This window comes from Python bivittatus, unplaced genomic scaffold (genome assembly GCF_059951505.1).
Source record: "Python bivittatus isolate LINGU-HERP-01145 unplaced genomic scaffold, Pbiv_v1 ctg000180_np1212, whole genome shotgun sequence".
NCBI lineage: Eukaryota > Metazoa > Chordata > Lepidosauria > Squamata > Pythonidae > Python > Python bivittatus.
Genome location: NW_028277047.1, coordinates 2341594 through 2359694, shown reverse-complemented (window position 1 = coordinate 2359694; position 18101 = coordinate 2341594). Strand labels below are relative to the sequence as shown.

General features: G+C 54.5%; 1 protein-coding gene across 1 annotated transcript; it reads left to right on the top strand.

Annotated features, from left to right (window-relative positions):
• Positions 1–1270: 1270 nt before the first annotated feature.
• CRTC2 (CREB regulated transcription coactivator 2) lies at positions 1271–17878 on the top strand. The gene is made up of 14 exons (XM_088137200.1): positions 1271–1650; positions 5948–6049; positions 6878–6996; positions 7154–7213; positions 8419–8487; positions 10583–10686; positions 11030–11059; positions 11843–11925; positions 12880–12929; positions 13244–13488; positions 14547–15016; positions 15834–16079; positions 16190–16424; positions 16713–17878. Exons 1-14 carry the CDS (start codon positions 1402–1404, stop codon positions 16919–16921), a joined length of 2271 nt encoding a protein of 756 aa, XP_087993326.1. The 5' UTR covers positions 1271–1401; the 3' UTR covers positions 16922–17878.
• Positions 17879–18101: the final 223 nt, after the last annotated feature.

Below are 18101 nucleotides of genomic sequence, written 5' to 3'. Positions count from 1 at the left end.
TGGCTTCCTTTCCAAAAATCTGCCCCGGCACGTGGTAGCTCCAGGCTAGAGAAACGGGTCGTGCCAAAAGCTTACGGTCCTACCTCAATTAATTAAGGTTATGATATTTATACAGAGCGCTTCCTTTGAAGGATGCCTGAGCGATGAGCCCGGCTCGAAAGGTTTAGCTTCCCCTCCGCGCCTTGATGCCAAAGGTTGGCGGCTCCATCGAAACTTTTTGCATCCCTCGAAAACGTGACCGGTCGCTCCGGCGGGCTGAGAAAAGGCGAGATTTTAAAAATTGGTGACGATCCAAACGTCCTTAAAAATGCAAGGCAGAGCACTCGGCGGCGGCCGCCGGATGAGAAATATTTTAATGTATGTTTACGTTGCCTTGAAATGTGGGGCCGAGTGGTAGAGAAAGCGGATTCCTGAGTAAGTAATTAGTAAATAACTGAGGTTAGTTTCATTTGCCCTGTATGTTGTCGTGGGAAGCTGGGGGCTATTTTTTAGTGAATATTAAAGATGCATAAAAGTTAAAGAGGGAATAAAAAATGAAATGGAAGGGAATAAGAGAGTTAAAAATGCCATGGAGGTTATGTTTTTTAGGCTAAGATAGAGGGGTCAGTGACTGGGAGAATTAATATCACTTGAACAGAATAAAAATTAGGATTAAACTCGACAGGAAGACCCAAGATGGAGCACTGGGGCCAAGCAGGTATAAATAATAAAATTATAAATGCAACTGTAATGCTAAAAGGAGTCCAATCCGTATTAATAAACACCATCTGGGCTTTTGAGATCCTGGGAATGAGAAACCCAAATTTGGGAAGAGGTAGAAAGTCCGTGGAGGAAGTTGGGGGAACCACGGAGGGCACCGAGGCCGCTCCAGCATGCTCGGAAGGTGCTGCCCGTAACGCTGCAGGAAAAGCACTCTGTGCATGGCCAGAGGCACGGTCGCCACGGCCCCTTTTGACTCGGAGCCAAGCCCAGAATCGGAAGGGGGAGGGGCACGCCACCCTCTTCCCCCATTGGAGGCTTCGCCACTTTCCCCTCTCGCTCCTCCGCGGGGAAATTCCCGGAGGCCGCGCGGTGTCCGCCGGGAGCGGGAGTCCCCAGCGGCCGTCGGGGCAGGGCGCCTGCGTCGCGGGGAACTCCATCTCCCGTCCTGCTCCGGCCACGCGGGCCTCCGCCCCCGCCGCCGCGCGCGGGGCACGCCGGGAGCGGGAGTCCGGGCGCCCCTTCCGCTTCGCGGCCTTCCGGCGGGCGCTACGTCCAGGATACTCAGTCTCCCGGCGTGCCCCGCGCGGGCTGCGGAAGGCGGGGCGCAGAGGAGGCCGCGGCCCTGCCGCTCCTCTCGCGGGCCAGGCGGGGGAGGCGCTGAGGCGGCGGCGGCAGCGGCGGCGGCGGCGGCGGACCAAGATGGCGGCGGCAGCGGCGGCGGGGGGCTCCGGGGCCGCCGCGGCGGGTGCCGGGCCGGGCTCCTCCTCGGGTGGCGGCGGGGGCGCGTCTTCCGCCGCCGCCTCGGCCTCGTCTTCCCCGGCCGCGGCCGCCTCCGCCGCGGCGTCCAACCCGCGCAAGTTCAGCGAGAAGATCGCGCTGCAGAAGCAGCGGCAGGCTGAGGAGACGGCGGCCTTCGAGGAGGTGATGATGGAGCTTGGCACCACCCGGGTAAGGCGGCCGAGGGGCGCGGGGGGCCCGCGGGCGCCACTTCCGGTCGCGGCCGGCCAAGGGGCGCCACTTCCGGTTGGGAGGGGGCGGGCCGGGCTGACCCGCGGGCTGCGGGACCCATCATCCTGCGTCGGCGGTGGCCGCGGCAGCCCCGTCGGTCTGGGCTGAGGCCTCTGGAGAGGGCTGGACTACCCCACCCATCATCCCCTGCCTGCCCCACCATCGCTCGGTAGCGGAGAGTAGCCCTCTAGGGGTGTTGAATTGCCCGATGGGATGGATGCGCTCCCATCTTCCCGCCTTCTCTCCCGCCGAGGGACTACACTTCCCATGCTCTGGCTTCCTGCCCTTGTTGAGGCCCCTGGCTGGGGACCACGGCCCTCCTCCCAACCCATTGGGGCATCTTGGACTACAATACCCATCCTGCCCTGCCCCAAGGGGTGCGTTGGGCCTTTGCTTCCCCCCATGGGGCTGTCTAGGGGGCCAGGCTGGGAGGGCGGACTGCAGTGGGGAAGTGGGGAGGGTGACTGCCCTTTGACCCCAAGGTCCAGCTGATGGTGGCGCTGGGAGGGGCCTCTTCTGGGGGGAAATGTCCTTGATGGGATGGGAGAGAAAGTCTTCCTGGGAAGCTGCTGGATGGATCTAAGCGGGGGGGGGATGAAGGGCACCTCTGAGAGCGAGTGGGGGGTGTTGCTTCCTTTAAAAAGTGCAAATTGGGGGGGGGACCCGAGGCTCGCCTCTCTCCTTCCTGCTCATTTGCTTCCTGAGCCCCCAAACCCTTTTGCCCCGCCTTCCCTTTCCAAGGAGACCCCCGTTTTGGGTTTGTTCTGTGGGAGAAAAACCCCACCCCAACTCTTAAGGATGGGTGTCGATGCTGGCCTGTTCCTGGGGGCAATGGGCCAAGAAGGAAGAGGGTGCGGAAGAAGGAGAAGGACCAACCGGGGAAGGATTTGCTCCTGTGGGGTTGGAGGGGGGCAGGAATTGGGGGGCAGCTGCTGTTTGGAAGCATCCGTACGGGATCTTCCCCTTCGGTGTGCCAGCCTTGGAGAGTGGGGTGTAAAGCAGAGGGACGGGCCTGCTAAAGATACCCAGTGCGGTGAGAACAAGTGAACGGACTTTGTGCGCAGGAAATAAACTCTGGAGGACCATCTTTGGGAATGGGGGCTTTTCCATTTCTCTCTCGTCGCACCCCATTGTACTTGGCGTACATTGGCCTCGTCGGCATCCCTGATGGTCACCTTTTCTACGGCCGAATCTCTGGAGCCACAGCGGCATTTCGGAGCTCCAGGCCACGGCAGACTTCTAGAGGCGAACCCAGTTTGGAAATCTGCTTTAAGCGTTCGGGAGAGACCAAAGTGTAGTGAAGAGGCTGGGACTGCGTTGTTTCCTCTGCCGAGCAGATCTGGCCATCATTGTAGCAGCCTCTCATGGGAAAGAAGGGGAAAGCTGGTTCCCCGGAGATGGGTTAAAATTAGATTGGACGGGGGGTGAGAAAAACATTCAGGCAGACTGGATCAGAAGTGGCCAGAGAGACGCCAATATCCTGGGTAGTTGTACTGGCATGGCCCGCCAGGCCGGAGCTGACCATAACGCCACAAAAGGCGATGCCCTGGGTGGCTTGTTACCCACTGTGGCATCCTTGAGGTTGTAGCAGATGCTGAAGACAAGATGGCATGGTCTGTTGGTCTTCCAAGGTCTGACATGTCCTAGTCCAGTGTGTACAGCTGTGAGGGAATTTCCAGCTTTTGAACCGCAGTTCCCTCGCTCTGAAGACTCCAACAAACCTGGATGGATATTTAACAGAGTGTTAATATTCTCTCTGGAGCCAATATGATTATTTATTTTTCCTCCCTCCCTCCCCCTTCTTTCCTTCCCCCCTTCTTTCCCCCCTTCCTTCCTTCCCTCCCTCCCTCCACCTCTCCTTCCTTCCCTCCCTCCCTCCACCTCTCCTTCCTTCCTTCCTTCCTTCCTTCCTTCCTTCCTTCCTTCCTTCCTTCCTTCCTTCCTTCCTTCCTTCCTTCCTTCCTTCCTTCCATATGGCTGCCCAGTTTGTAAGATCAACTCTGAGAACTTGCCACTGATCTCTTTCCAAATCACTAAATCTACATCTTCCAGAATACTGTGTGGTTCAGATGAGAAAATATCAGAGAAATGCCCGACCCGTTTCCCCAAACCCGTTTCAGATTTTTGTGGACTGCCGTGTTGATCATCTCTGACCATTAGCCTGGATGGCTGGGCAGGGATTGATGGGAGCCATAATTCTTAAACATCTGCAGGGCACTGGGTTGGTCGAAGCTGCTGTCATCCTCGAGGTGTGGAGATTTTCTTCCTCCAAACCTAGCAGAATCTCAAGCATTTTCTGACTTTGAAAATCCAACTGAGCTTTGAAAATCCAACACTGACATAATCAGTGTTGGGTCAATTGCTTAGGTCACTGAAGACCTACTGTATTTGCATGCACAGAACTATTATAAGGGGGGGGGGGAGCTTCTGGATTTGATGCTGGGAAACAGAAGAGCTCAGAAATCAATGCTTTGTCCCAAGCCGAAACTCCATCCTGCTTTGCTCTGTTTGCAGGCTCTTGGTACCCCATATGAGGCATATCGCTGCTTCCTTCTTCAACTTGGTTTACAAATCAGTCTGTGGAACAAATGGATACCCTAAAAGGGACAGTGAAGAAGTCCACCTTACTTATGAAAAGTTTTTTTTTCCCTTTATGGGAAAAAAAAGTTCTTTCGACTGAATGAAGCCTAGAGGTCACGCGTACAGTATTCATTGCAGGGACCAACCGCGAGGCTGTTTGCAAGCCTGGCACGATGGAGGATCCTTTTTGCAATGATTGTAGGGAAAGGAAGGAAGGAAATATGAATAATCCGCGATATTTATCATCTTGACATAAAGATGCCCCTAAAATGGTTGTTTGTCATACATCATCCCATTTGGTCCCTGACGCTTCAGATGTTTTGTGTGAGCGTTAAGATCTTGTGGGTCTGGTTTTAGTCCCATCAAAAGATCCCCTTTCCGTTACAGTATCTTGCTTCCGTGGCTTGGGGGTGTCGTCTCGTCGCTTGGGGGTCGCCACACAAGATGCACTCCTATTTGCACAGCCAACAGCCAGTTCATTTTCATGGGAGCGGAGGGCAGCTTGTAAATTTTGCCTGCTGCCGGCTCTTTGTCTGGAGGGGACAGTTCTGTACATTTCCCCAACCAGTCCTTCCAGAAAGATGTGTGCCTTGCACTATTCCCCAGATTGGTAAACAAGCTGAGATACCAGTCCTCAAGGCTTCAGACGCTAACCCTCCTTTGTGAATCATCATTCTTGGATGCTGCAGGGCTGGTGGGGCAGTTTAGCCCCAAAAACTAGCAATCTCACTTTCAGAGCTGGACTGTAGTTTGAAAACAGTCGGCCTGAATGCATGTTTTGGGTTTCCCCTCTGTTGAGGTTCCACTGGCTGAGACAGAGATTTATGACCATATGGCTGAGCCTTTGACACTATAAACATCCAGGCTCTTAAAGGAACTCAGAGCATCCTCTGGCTTGCTTGGCGGTTACAGGATCACGGTCTCTGGAACGGCATCAGCTGCGTTTGCACAACATGCTTGTTAAGTTAGCATGATGGGTTGAATTCATTCGCTGGGGTCGGGGGGGGGGTACGTATGATGCAAGACACATGCCAGAATGCAGTTGGCTGGCTTCTGGTTAGCCAGCTTTAACGGCCTTCTCGTGAATCCAAACAGAATTTCTCTCCCCCCGCCCTCATGGGGGTCTTCTCCAGCCCCCTGAGCGACGACTAATTTCTCAAGCACCTTAAAGTGGTTGGAAGAAGCATCTCGTAATGGACTGTGGCAGAGGATCTCTTCATCTGCCCGTCCTTTAGGGCCTCATCTGCATTAAAAGGCCAGCTTGTTGTTGAAGAACAAGACCCCTGTGCGGAGTGTATATAGAATAAGCTGTCAGGAATGGGATTTTGAGGCGCACAGAGACTCCGTTTCAGAGTGGATTGGAACGACCCCTCAAAAATCACCCTCCGCTTTAGCCGGCGGGAGCGGATTGATACCGGTTGGGGTACAGCAGAGAGATTTTTATTATTTTGTGCTTGGAAGCCTCCTCCCTGCCTCCCCCCCCCTTTTGTTCTGTTGGCTTGAACCTCGGCGGCAGGGCCGTACGTAAAACCGCGATGAGGTCGCGGCACGTTGGACAGAACACCATCAATCAGGTTTGCTCCCCCAGGGCAGTGAAGAATCTGGGCGAGCCCGCTGCGAATTGACCACCGTTCCGCTTCTCTTCCCCCCTTCCCAGCTGCAGGCCCAGAAGCTGCGCTTGGCTCACAGCCGAGGACCTTACTACGGTGGATCGCTGCCCAACGTCAACCAGATCGGGAGCGGCGCCACGGAGTTTCAGGTAACCGGCGCTGGAGCAGGCCAGACCTCTGAGGATTCTCCCTGAAACCTGGAACTTCTTCCATGACGGACTTGCTCCTCCGCTTCGGTCCCCTTCCCCGACCGGCAGGTGTTTAGGCCAAGCCCGGGAGCAACCCGCGTCGATTTCGTTTCATTGAAATCGACGTGAAGTTGAAGGTTGGGTCTTTCCGGCCCCAGAGGTCCCCACGCGGGTCCATCGCAAGGAGCAGGTTCTGTTATTTTCAGGAATCGTCCGCTGCTCTGGGGCTTCACGCTGGGCAGCTCTGACCCTGAGGGTAGGGGTCATGTTCCTTTTCAAGCCCCCCCACCCCTTTCGTCTGGAACAAGAGAAAGACCAGAGCCGGGGAGAGGGCGAAGGCTTGAAATGTTTATGCTTTTACAGGCAGCCCTGTTAGATAAGCGTTGCAAGCTTAGCTGCGAGTGCCTTATGCGCGTGGGGGGAGGGGGGGCACGTCCTCTGCCCCCTTGCTAGATCTCTGGGAGTAAAGATTAGGCTTCTTTTTACTTTCAAAACGGTCGTGTCATTCTGGATCTCTCTGTGATCTAAACAGGAAGTTCTGGGTGAGATAAAGGAAAGGGGTTCAGGAAGATGATTAGAATCCCCCCCCCTTTTTAAAAACAGCCTTCTTTAACTCTGTCTTGGTTCTGTTTCCCAGTTATGCCAAAATAAAACCTCTGGCTCTTCCATGTGGAGCAGGTTTTGGGGGAGGGAGGGGGCCGTTCCAGTTCCCCAATTTCACAGGCCTGCACTGGCATCTCACGTCCCCCCCTCTTTTCCTGACCGCTGCCTCCCTCTGCGCCCATCCAGGGTCCCCTCCATTCCCCGCTGGACTCGGCGCGTGGCACGCGGCATCACGGCCTGGTGGAGCGAGTGCAGCGGGATCCCCGCCGGATGATTTCGCCGCTGCGACGCTACGTGCGACAAATATCCTTTAGCCTGGCGTGGGTTTTCTCGCCCCTCGGTTCGGCTGGAGGTTCTCCAGGGATTAAAGAGCAACAGGCTTCCGCTTTGGGGTCTTGCATGCAGCTGGGACTTTCTGGGGACCCGCAGGCTTTGTGTCTTCCTTAACTTCCCCCCTCACATTGACAGCTCTCCTTACAGCCCGGCGTACTTGTCACCTCCTGCGGAGCCCAGCTGGAGAAGGTGAGACGTGCTGGCTTTACAATACTCCTTCACTTAACTTCCCCCCCCCCGCTTTCATCCCCGTCCCCTTCTTCCCTGCCATTACTGATTTATTAGCTTTGTCCCCCCCCCCGAGGCTGATTGGCAATGCAGATCTCCCCCCAAATTATTGCACTACGCCGATGTTGGTAAATTCTCTTTACAGAGAGAAGAGATACCCAGCCAAAAATCTTTCCCCCCCCCAAGGCTTTTGTTTGGTGTGCGTCTTCCTTCCGTTTCGCTGCTTTGGTTTCCAAGCGGTATCCTGGGGGGGCTTTGTCCCCTGGCAGTCAGAGGGTTACAGGCCGACTTCAGCTGCCTCGATCTGGTGTCACCATTTGCAGGGCCCCCCCCTCGCCTTTTGCCTAAGACAGGAACCCAACAGTCCAAACCCGTTTCCTCTCCCTTCTTGCTGTGTCGCAACCTGCCGCGAGAACGGAGGGCACAGCTGTTTGGTTTGGGGGTGGACCCTCCACCCCTCCCTCTCCTTGGTCTCTTGGGTCTCTGAGCATGTGTCAAGCACCAGTAGAGCTGGCTGGCAAGGAGAATCCCTTGCCTTGGCCACTGGTGTTCTGTGGAGGACGGGAGAGGAGCAGCAAGCCGAGGAGTTACAATTTCCGTTTGAAATGGATTGCAATCGCGCTCTGCTTTTTGCAATTCCAAATCCCTTGCTGTTTTTGCACGCGCACTCCTGCATCTGGGTCACGTCCATGTTGGAAGGCAAATCTGGGCCCCCGGGTTCTGGTTGTCCCTTCCTTGTTGCTACCTGCAATTTCATTGGTACCCCTGCAGTCACCTTCCAACCTCGCTATATTTTCTCTCTGATGGCTCTCTCTACTTTCCCCGCTTCTTGGCTGAGAAGAAGGTGAGCCGGTCTGGGTTGCAAAAATCAAAATGGCCACTAGAGGGCAGAAAAGGGATCCAGGATCCTCTTGCATGTTGCTGCCCCCTAGTGGTGGCCTGTGTCTTTGCAGCCCTGGTCTGCAAACTACAGCTCAGTGTTTCTCAACCTTGGCAACTTTAAGATGAGTGGACTTCAACTCCCAGAATTCCCCAGCCAGCAATTCTGGGAGTTGAAGTCCACTCACATCTTAAAGTTGCCAAGGTTCAGAAACACTGCCCTAGCTAATCTTGGACGGCAGCGTTCACACAACCTTCGAGTAACCCTGGTGTTTTTCATTGCAAAGGACGATGCCTTGGGGCAATTTTCCTGTGGAGAAAGAACGCTTGTTTCGATTGCCCGCCTCGCTCAATAGGTGAGCCACGTTTTTCATTTTGTATTTCCCCTCTTTTAATCCGCACTTTGCTGCCACAAACTATATCTGAGATGCTGTTATGCCCGTGTGAACCTGAAGAAAAAAGCTTAGAAAGTTTGGGGCACTGTTTCCTTTTCAATAAATCTCTGCATGCTTTCCCCCAGAGCGTATCTGTGTATATTTCCCCCCTGTTTTGTGTTGATTTCCCCTCCATTGTGTCTAAGTTTATTTTTCTTTTCCAAAATGCATTTGGTTTTGTCCCCAAAACACATCTGTGTTTATTTCCTTACCAGGCATGTCTGTCTTTATATACCTTTTTCCTCTTTTCAAATAGGCCTTAGGAGTTATTCCCCACTGAAATGTTTCTTTTACTTGTTTTTCTCCTGTTCCTATTGCTCTTTCAGGGAACAGGGCAATTTTAGTCTCCAAATGGGATGCTTAGGGTATCGTCAGCCAAGGGCAGGGCCTAGGAATAAACACCGTTTTATTTCAAAGGCGAATCGCAGCGATTAATGTAAACTGGATTAAAGCAAAGGACCAGGTCTTGCCATCTGCCTCTTGCCTACATTTTAATTGTTGGCTTTCTCACTAAGTCTTTGACTAAACCTTTTCGGATTAGACTGTGCCTCGTATCTTCAATCAGTGCCCTTCACTGCCACGCGCAGCTATTCAGAGATAGACTTCTTCCGGATAAGGGCTCTCTCATTTACTGGACTCTTTGAAAGCCTTTAGGCATCTTGGCGGCTTAAATCTGCCTTTTCTCCTTTCAAAAGGCCTCCAAGCCTGTGGCTCTTTCCCCATGACCTCCTGTGGGATGGGGGGGTGGTACAGGCAGCCCCACTAACACAGCTATGTAGCCTCGGGGGAGGCCCACATGCGTGTGGAAGGATTTGCTCCAGCTTGCAAGCCTCAAAGGGGGGGGGGGGGCGCCAATCAGATTCAGTGGCCCAATTTTCTTGTGCAATTCTAGAAGCTGGAAAAAAAAGAAATGCATAAGACTCTAATCTGGCCATCCTCGTTCAGACTCTCCTTTCATCTCATTTGCCTTCTCTTTCATGTGGGGCATCCCCCCCCTTCTTCAATGAACAAGGGAATGGAGGCTGATCGGCTGCCGACACGTAACTCTGTTGAGTTGCACCAACAATGCCCCCCATTGTGCTCCTTTGGAACAACTGGGATGGCCTTGTCTGTCCCCCTTCCATGTCCCTGGAGACATTGTTAGATTAGAGCCAGCATTTCAAGCACGGCACGGCAGGGGCGGAAAGGGAGCGTTTGTCCGCCTGTGCGGCCATCAAAAAATCTCTGCATCTCTGGCGGCTTCAATAACGTGCACCCTCTCTGCTCATCCTCCCCCTGGACCTTTTCCGCCTCCGCGTTTCGATCTCAGTGCCAGCTGGCAAGGCAGAAGGACAGAGGTGCTGTGTGAATATAATGTGTATCTTCCGGACATCTACAAGATTCTGCCTCTCCAATAAGATGGAGCAGGGATCGTCTTCCCCGACATCCAAGGAGTTAGATTTTCCCTTTTACAGCCCCACCACTTGGGAATTATCATCCCCCTGAACTCAGACTACCCCAGTCCTGTTGTGTTTTCGAAGACCTGGAAACCTAGTTTTTTAAGACCTGGTTGGGAGGGGATCTGCTGACCACACAGGCCTGGGGCTGCAGGTTGGTCTGGAAAGCTAAACTGGGGTGGAATAGGTAGGATTTCAGAGTAGACGTGTCAAGGGTAAAGTTGAACAGTGTCTTGACTGATAAAATAGGGCTGTATTTTTCTCTGTGACTCAGTTTCCCAGAGAGATTCCCACCGCTTGCCCTTGCAGTAGAATTATTGGTTGATTTGTGTGTGGTTGCAGAAAAAGCTGAGCCAATTTAGTCTGGTTACAACTCCTCATCTGCCCTTTTCAACCTGGACACCTTCCAGACGTCTGCTGCATGCAGAATGGGGACAATGACACTTGAATCGCTTTGGAGTGAATTCTTTTACCGTTACAGCCATAAACCCTGGTGATGTTTCACTCAGCTTTGGGGATCCTAATGCCTGTCTGTGTGTCTTTGTTTTTAATTCCACCCCTCCCCGCCCTTTTGCAACCAGAACAAATTCTGACTCTGCCCTGCACACAAGCGTGATGAACCCCAACCCACAAAATGCGTATCTGGGGCCCTCCCAGGCAGCACCCCCTCCGAATCGCAAGAGCGGTGAGTGACCTGGGGGGTTGCGCGTTCTGAAACAGCGTGGGTCTCGCGAGAGGTGGATTTGGGGTTTTTTCCTGGATGCATCTTCTCTGCAGATTTGGGATGGGCGTTTAATTATCCCCTCCCCTTTCAGCAGCCTGGAGGAAGACCAGTTTGCAAGACTTGGCAAGCTGATGTAAACTCAGGGACTTGATGCATTTAGCAGTATTTCTCAAACTTGGCAACTTTTAAGATGTGTGGACTTCAACTCCCAGAATTCCCTAGACTTCATGGGGGATGTTGCCCCGCCTCTTTTTCATGCTATCTTCTTCCCGTTCATCTTTCTCCCCCTCTCTTTTTTTTTAAGGTTACCTAGATACCGATACAGATAGCAAAGGTAAGTCCCCTCCTTTGGGGCACCCTAAAGTCTTTGCCTTGCCTATTCCCAGTTTAGGGAGATTAGCATTTGCTGCTGGAAGTTGCATTTTTTTTTAGTTTTCGGGGCGGGGAAGAGCCAGAGAAGACTGCAAAGTAGTTACGGCAATCTTCTGGTGGTTCGTCGGTCATGGGGGGGCATTGATTCTGTACGGGGCCTTTGGAAAATAATATCCACGAGACAGGACATCTTAAACCCTTGGGTCTAAACATGCCTTCCCAAACTGGGGTCCTCCAGATATGATGGATTATAAATCCAGTCACACACACACAACACACAAACCCCTCTCCTGGCTGGGATGAGGAGTTGTGATCCAACCTATCTGGAGCTGTCTGGTTTTTAAATTTCCACCAGTCAGATCTTGGTGGCTGCGTGATTTGGCTCTTCTTCCCAGCAGAGTGGATGCTTTTCTGCAGCCCTGGGGGAAGAATCATGACGTGCGGTGGGCTTCCAGAGAGGGTGGATTGGATAAAGAGATGTTTTCCCTTAGTCTGGGATGGGCAAAAAGATGGCTCTGATGCACCGAGACTGTTCCCCAACCCACTCTTTGCTCCATTCCAAGATGTTGGCTCTGCTTTGGGGCCCACGGCGTGCTGGGAAGTGTCACTTTCCACCCAGCTGCTGTGTTGGTCCTGACATGCCCCTCTCTGTCCAAGGCAGCATCTTCTCTGGCCCTCTTTCCCTGAAACTCCCTTGTGGGAAGTGGGACAGTTACCTTCCTCTTCTACCTCTTCCCGCTTCCAGTGTTTCTTTTCCAAGTGCCTTCCATTGAAGAGAGCCTCTTGGACGACGAGAAGCAGTCGCTGAAACCTTGGGACACCAAGAAGGTGGGTGTGAGGGCGTCTCTGTAGCTCTGCCCATTGTGGGCACCATCCCGTTGGTTTTAGAGGCGAGACTGGCCTCACCACCTCCCTCATGACATCTTCTCAATGTGCCAGACTCCAGTCCCCATTATCCTCTTCCTGCCCTTTGGACTACAGAGCCTGCTGCCCCCCTGCCAGCACCACCCTGCTCCTGCTGATGGAGGGGGACTGGAGTTGTAACTGCTGTCCAGATTTTCTCCCCCTCAGATGAAAAGTTTGAGCCTCAGTCTCTTTCCACTTATTTACCTGATGTCAGCCTTCCCAGCTAGACCAGACAGGAAACACGACCAGATGAGCTAATTCTACTTTATTGCAAGGCTACATTAACAGAATCTCGCAAGTCTGAAAGCGTAAATCTCTCGCCGTCTCTTTTACTGCCTGAGAAGTTAGGAGGTTCCTTTCTGAGTCTCTTTCTCCACCCATTATGCAGCTGAGGGCTAAGCCCCCTCTTATCTGACCGTTCCCTTGGCAGCGTCTCTTCACCCCGTCTTCAAAGGTTACCCTCATGTTCCATCAGAGTGACTGGCCCAAAGTCACTTGTGGCTGAGTGGGGACTCTCCTGAGTGCCAATCCAACAGCTTCACCGCCACACCAGCCCCAAATCCCTACTCTTGCACTCCTGGCCTGGTGGAGGGAGCAGAAGAGCGATCGTGACCCATAACAGGGAGGCTAGTGCCCTGGAATAAAAGGAATACGTTCTTGCTCAAGTATAAAGCTAGTCCCGGGCCTCTAGCATCAGCTCACGGGGTTTACTACAGGCCCATACACGGCCTGATTCTGCTCCGATCACGTCTGGCAGGATATGAGCGGCCTGTCTGGTTTTTGGAAAAGGTTGGAGGGGATGTCTCCAGGAGCAGAGATCTGCTGTTCCCCATTCCCAGTATTTCATTCCGGTAATGGGATATTTCTGTTCCTCAGCTCTCCTCGTCTTCCGCCCGTCCGAGATCTTGTGAGGTGCCTGGAATCCAGTAAGTGGAAGCAGAATTCCCTTTCTCGCTGCAGGGTTGTTTGCTCTGAGCGTGTTTGTATCAAGTCCATGACTCGGCTGCTTTCTCCTCTTGTGCTGACGGAGCTGGCCCCCACTTGGAAATAGTATTCCGATCCTCTGGGGTTGCTTAAAGAACCTCTCCGCTGGTAGAAAGGTAGCTGGGCAGGCAGAGACATTATGGGCCAGATTTCTACCTGCAGGTTTTTTTTTTGGCAATAGAGAAAAGCTTTAGAAATGCTGTTTAAATGCCGTTTCAAATGCAGGCTGACACGTTTTCTCCCCCTCCTCCACCAGCATCTTCCCGTCCCCAGACCAGCCTGCCAACTTGCCTCTGATCCCTTCCGCCCTCAACACGGGAGGCTCCCTCCCAGACTTAACCAACCTGCACTTTCCTTCCCCGTTGCCCACGCCCCTGGACCCGGAGGAGTCGGCCTATCCCAGCCTGAGCGGCGGGAACAGCACCAGCAACCTGGCCAACACCATGACGCACTTGGGTATCAGCGGCGGCATGAACCTAGGCCACGGCTACGACCCTCCAGGTGAGGCTTTTCCTGTCACCCAGGTTTGGGTGGCGGTCCTTCTCATCCTAGGATGGGGGGCGGGGCAGGGAGGGCGTGCTTGGAGGCCTAACAGCTGGATCATCCCTGGGCGACTTTTGCCTGAACCACCAGCCTGCAGTTCTCCTATCCTTCGAAAGTGTTTACTTGCCTGCATGGAGCTGGGGGTGGATTTTCTCTTGCCTTTCTCCACTGAGCACAGGAAAGAGTGGCTTCCCTCTTCCCAGGGATCCTCTTGTTGGGTGCTGGGTGCCAAATGCCCCGTCCCGTCTTTTTAGTGGCCAACTCGCCCGCATGGAATTTCTGCTCGCCTGGGGCGATCAACCTGACATTGGAAGGCGAGGGTCGGTTGGGGTTTCTAGGAGGGGAACTAGCTCGTGGGATCTAGACTCCCCCACAGGGTGGGATAACATGGTACTGTTTCTCGGCTCAGTGGTGGGTTGAGGGCATTTGCAGGGGCAAAGCCAGGATTGCGGAGCTGGCACCAAGTTGGATTTGAGCCTAAATTCAGGATCAGCTGGAGTTTGACCGTGGGGCTTTTTCAGATTCTTCTTTAAATACAAGACCCCTGATTTTTCAAGCAGGACGGATTCTCGTCCCAGCACCCCTTCCCTCCCTAGCAACCCTTGGACAGAGAACATCTTGGCTTGCTGGCTCCTGGCTGAGTCGGTTGGGGGTCGTAGTCCAGTCACCTCTGCGGGGCGGCACGTGCCCCGTCCATTTCTCATATGTCCTTGCAGATTTGGCATTTGGCATTTGATTCCTTCACCCCTTCCCATTTTCTGTGCGTGCGTGTGTGTGTGTGTATCAAATCGAGCCATTTCTCCAGCCCTGGGTAGCGAGGGTCCGCTCGCCTTCGACTCCAGCGCTCCGGGAGATGATCCATCACCATTTCCTTTCCGTTCGGCCATCGACGTGCTCCGGGGCTCGGTGGCCTGGGACGCGCCTCCCTTCCACGGTCAGCCGTCTTGCGTGTGTGTCTGGCTTTTCGTTGGCTCATTGATTTATTGTTTTTTTTGTTCCCGTTTTTGTCCCCACAGGCCTGTGTTCATCTATGCAGAGCTCCCTCAGTAACCCCTGCCTCCAGTCCTCGCTTAACGCCCCCGCGCTGCGCGCCTCGCCCAGCAGCTCCTCCATCGCCTCCTCCATGGGCGGCCAGTCCCTGCCTTCCTCCCTCAGCACCCCCTCGTTGTCGACCTCGCTCAGCAACCCTTCCCTCCCCACCTCGCTCAGCGCCCACTCGATGCCGTCCGCCCCGGGCAACCCCAGGCTGCCCCCGCCGCTGCAGCAACACCAGCCGCCCCCTGGCTTTGGTGGCCCAGCCTCCTCCTCCTCCTCCTCTTCCTCCACGGCTTCATCCCCGGCCGCCTCCTTCACCCCTCTGAACGCTTCACCCCGGCGCAGGGTCCCCCTCAGCCCCCTGACCCTCCCCATGGGCGGAGATGCAAGAAGACAACACCCCAAACAGTTTTCGCCAACTATGTCACCCACATTGTCTTCCATCACCCAGGTACGCACCCGGGGGGGTTGCGGCGGGAGCTTTTGGCCCCCTTTGTGCTCACACTTGGCCGCCTCCCCCTCTTTTTCCTTCCTTCCTTCCTTCCTTCCTTCCTTCCTTCCTTCCTTCCTTCCTTCCTTCCTTCCTTCCTTCCGTGTGCTTTAGTATCTTTTCCCATCTCATTTCAACTTAAAACAGGTAGCAACTCCTTTCCTTCCCTCCTAGAAATCCTTATCAGTTATTTCTCCTGTTTCCCCCCCACCTCTGACATCTCAAGTGGTATAGGCCTCTCGGGGTGCCGCCCTTTTCTTTGGTGGCAGCTGAGCTCCCAGTGGGGCCGCCCACATTACTCGAGGCCTGGCTGGGCTGTACCCCTTCAGTTGTCGGCGAGAGAGGCCCGTCTGGGATGCTTTCCCAACATACCACCCGAAGCTGAAAAAACACGGTCACAGCTAGTGTTCGGAGGCTGCGTTTCCTTCCCTGCAGCCCGGAAGGGTGGGCTCCGTTGCTCCCCCCCCCCCACATACACATTTTCCTCTTCCAGAGTGATAGGCCAGATTTAAAAATGAAAGGCAACGCGTTTAAATAACAAAGAAGTGGGATGCTAGAAGATACAGTCCCATGAAGATTGGCGATGCGATGCGGGAAGTGGCTGAGGAGTCCAGCCTCATCCATCCAAGGGCTGTGGTTTCCTACCCTGAGCTTAGCAGGTTGGGGGGAGAGGGGTAGAAGATGGGAACAGCTCCTTCCTCCCCCCACAAAGGGGCGTGTTGTACCCACCCGCGTGGCTGTCCCCCTTTGTGATTTTTTCCCTCCCTCCCCACTCCAGGGCGTGCCGTTGGACACCAGCAAGCTCCCTGCAGACCAAAGGCTTCCCCCCTACCCGTACAGCCAGCCAGGTTTGCTCCTGCAGCCGAGCCAGAAGACCCAGCACCAGGTGCCCGGGGGGGTCTCTCCCTCTCCGCAAACACGCCAGCTGTCTCAGCCGCCCTGTCCCTACCCGGGGCATTACCAGCCCAATTCTATGCTCCAGCACCAGCTAGGCCAGCAGCTGGGTGACTTCGGCTTCAGCAATGTGAGTTTCGCACCCCCCTCCCCTTGATTTCCTAGGATCTGTGCTAAAGCGTTTTGGGCGGAGGCAGGAAGCCCTCCAGTGATGGGGAATATACTATTTCTCCCCCGCAGTTCGACCAGTACAGCTTTGTCGACAACATGACGGGAGGTTTTGCCTTCAACAGCAACGCCTTCTCGGAAGACGTGGGTGCCTTAAATTACTCCCAGAGTGACAATGTGGGTCCGCCAGGGGGCGGAGGGGGCAGCAACAGCGCCGGCACTGCCACGAACGACCCCCACTTACTCACTCGTCAGAACCTGAGTAACTGCAGTCGTCACGGTCCCATTCCTAACATTATTCTCACAGGTAATAGGTGCCGGCTGTTTTGGGGGGGGTGCTTGGGTGGACAGTCGGGCTTCAGCTGAGGGTGCACGGAAGTCACGGCCTTCGGTTTAAACTAGTAGCCTGCTGCGGTTGGCTTCCAAATCGAACGGGCGAGATCTCCACCGGCAAAAAGATCAAGCGGGATGTCAGCACCTTCTGCCCCCAGCCCTTCGGGGTTAGTTGAACCGTGCCCTCTATGGGCAAAGGCAGTCCCTCTGTCCGGGCTTTTGTCCCACCTCCGGTTGTTCAGCTGTCGACCTCCCTCCGCAGGGGATTCTCCGCCTGGTATCTCCAAAGAAATCGCCAGCGTCCTCGCGAGCATGCCTGGCTTTGAAATGGACTCGGCCTCCCTGGGTCTGGACGAGGATCTGAAGATCGAGCCGCTGAGCTTGGATGGACTCAATATGCTGAGCGACCCATACGTCCTGCTGACCGACCCGTCCGTCGAAGACTCCTTCCGCACCGACCGGCTCCAGTGAACAGAAGGGGGGGCCGAGAGCACCGCCCGGCGGGGACAGCGGGACCCTTGCGAGCCGTGGAGAATCAAAAGGGCCGGTCCGCGCTCCCAACCCTCAGGGACCCGATCAAGACGGAGCGGACATTTCGCGCTTGGCTTCCTCCCTGTTTCCCAAACGCTGCGTCCCTCTTGGGAGACCTCTCTAGCTTCAGTAGCTTGAACGCTCCCACACTTCGCCAAGAGGCAGGGCGGGCCCCGGGTTTCAAGGGACTTGAGGAGGGGCGGTGGGCCGGCTGCCCCTCCACACCCATCAGCAGAGGCGGCTCAGAGAGGCCGGGGTGGGGTGGGATGGGCGAGCAGTAGTGGCGAGGGAGGAGTACCTTCCCAGAGGTATCCGGGTTGGGCAAGATAGGGGAGTCACTTCCTGAACCCCTTGAACTAAGGAAGGGGGTAATGTGGATGGATCTCGGCCATCTTTCGCCCCCGTGTTTCTTCCTGTGTATCTTTACCTTGCAAGATGGCACTCGGAGGGAGGAGAAGAGGGAATGATAACATTTTCGTTTGTTTTTTTTTCCCCTTGATTTTTCTTGCCTAATCATGCTGCTGCTTTTTCTCCCTTTTTTTTTTTAAAAAAAAAAAAGACAATTCTGTACGTAACCCTTCTCGTTCTCCTTTTCCTCCCCTCTCTCTCTCAAACTGCCGTGTATTTCATCCTGGGGAGACGAAGGAGAATAGTTTCTAGTTAAGGCACTTCTAACTTTGCATTCTTATCCGTCCGGAAGATCAAGACCAGCAGCTGAGCTTCGATAGAGCGCCGGGGAGGGAGGGGAGGGGGCTGGTTGGAAGACCCCAGGCTGGGTTGGGCACTGACCTTGCTTGCCATCTTTTCCCACTTCCCTCCCCCCCTCCCCGCAAGGGAGGAGGAGATGAACCAGAGTGATTTTATTATTATTTTTTAAATACATGTGAATTATCATGACGTCCTCGTGTGTGGTTTGGGCAGAGCTGGGGAAGGGCAACTGCTTTCATTTTTAGAGGCTTCTGAAATGTTTCCCCCCATCCTCGCAGACCAGCTTCAGAGGCGCAATTAGGCTGGGGGGGGGCGTTTTTCAGCCTGATGTCCCTGGTGAAAAACCCACTAAGATGGGAGTGGTTCTCTCTCCCCCACCCTCCCTAGCCCCCCTCTCCTTTTGTCCACAGCA

Bases quoted from the DNA above. Each gene is read 5' to 3' on its own strand.
- CRTC2 (XM_088137200.1), top strand. From the start codon at position 1,402: ATGGCGGCGGCAGCGGCGGCGGGGGGCTCCGGGGCCGCCGCGGCGGGT. The intron at 7,214-8,418 runs GTGAGACGTGCT...TTCATTGCAAAG, and splicing joins GCGGAGCCCAGCTGGAGAAG to GACGATGCCTTGGGGCAATT. The intron at 11,060-11,842 runs GTAAGTCCCCTC...TCCCGCTTCCAG, and splicing joins TACCGATACAGATAGCAAAG to TGTTTCTTTTCCAAGTGCCT.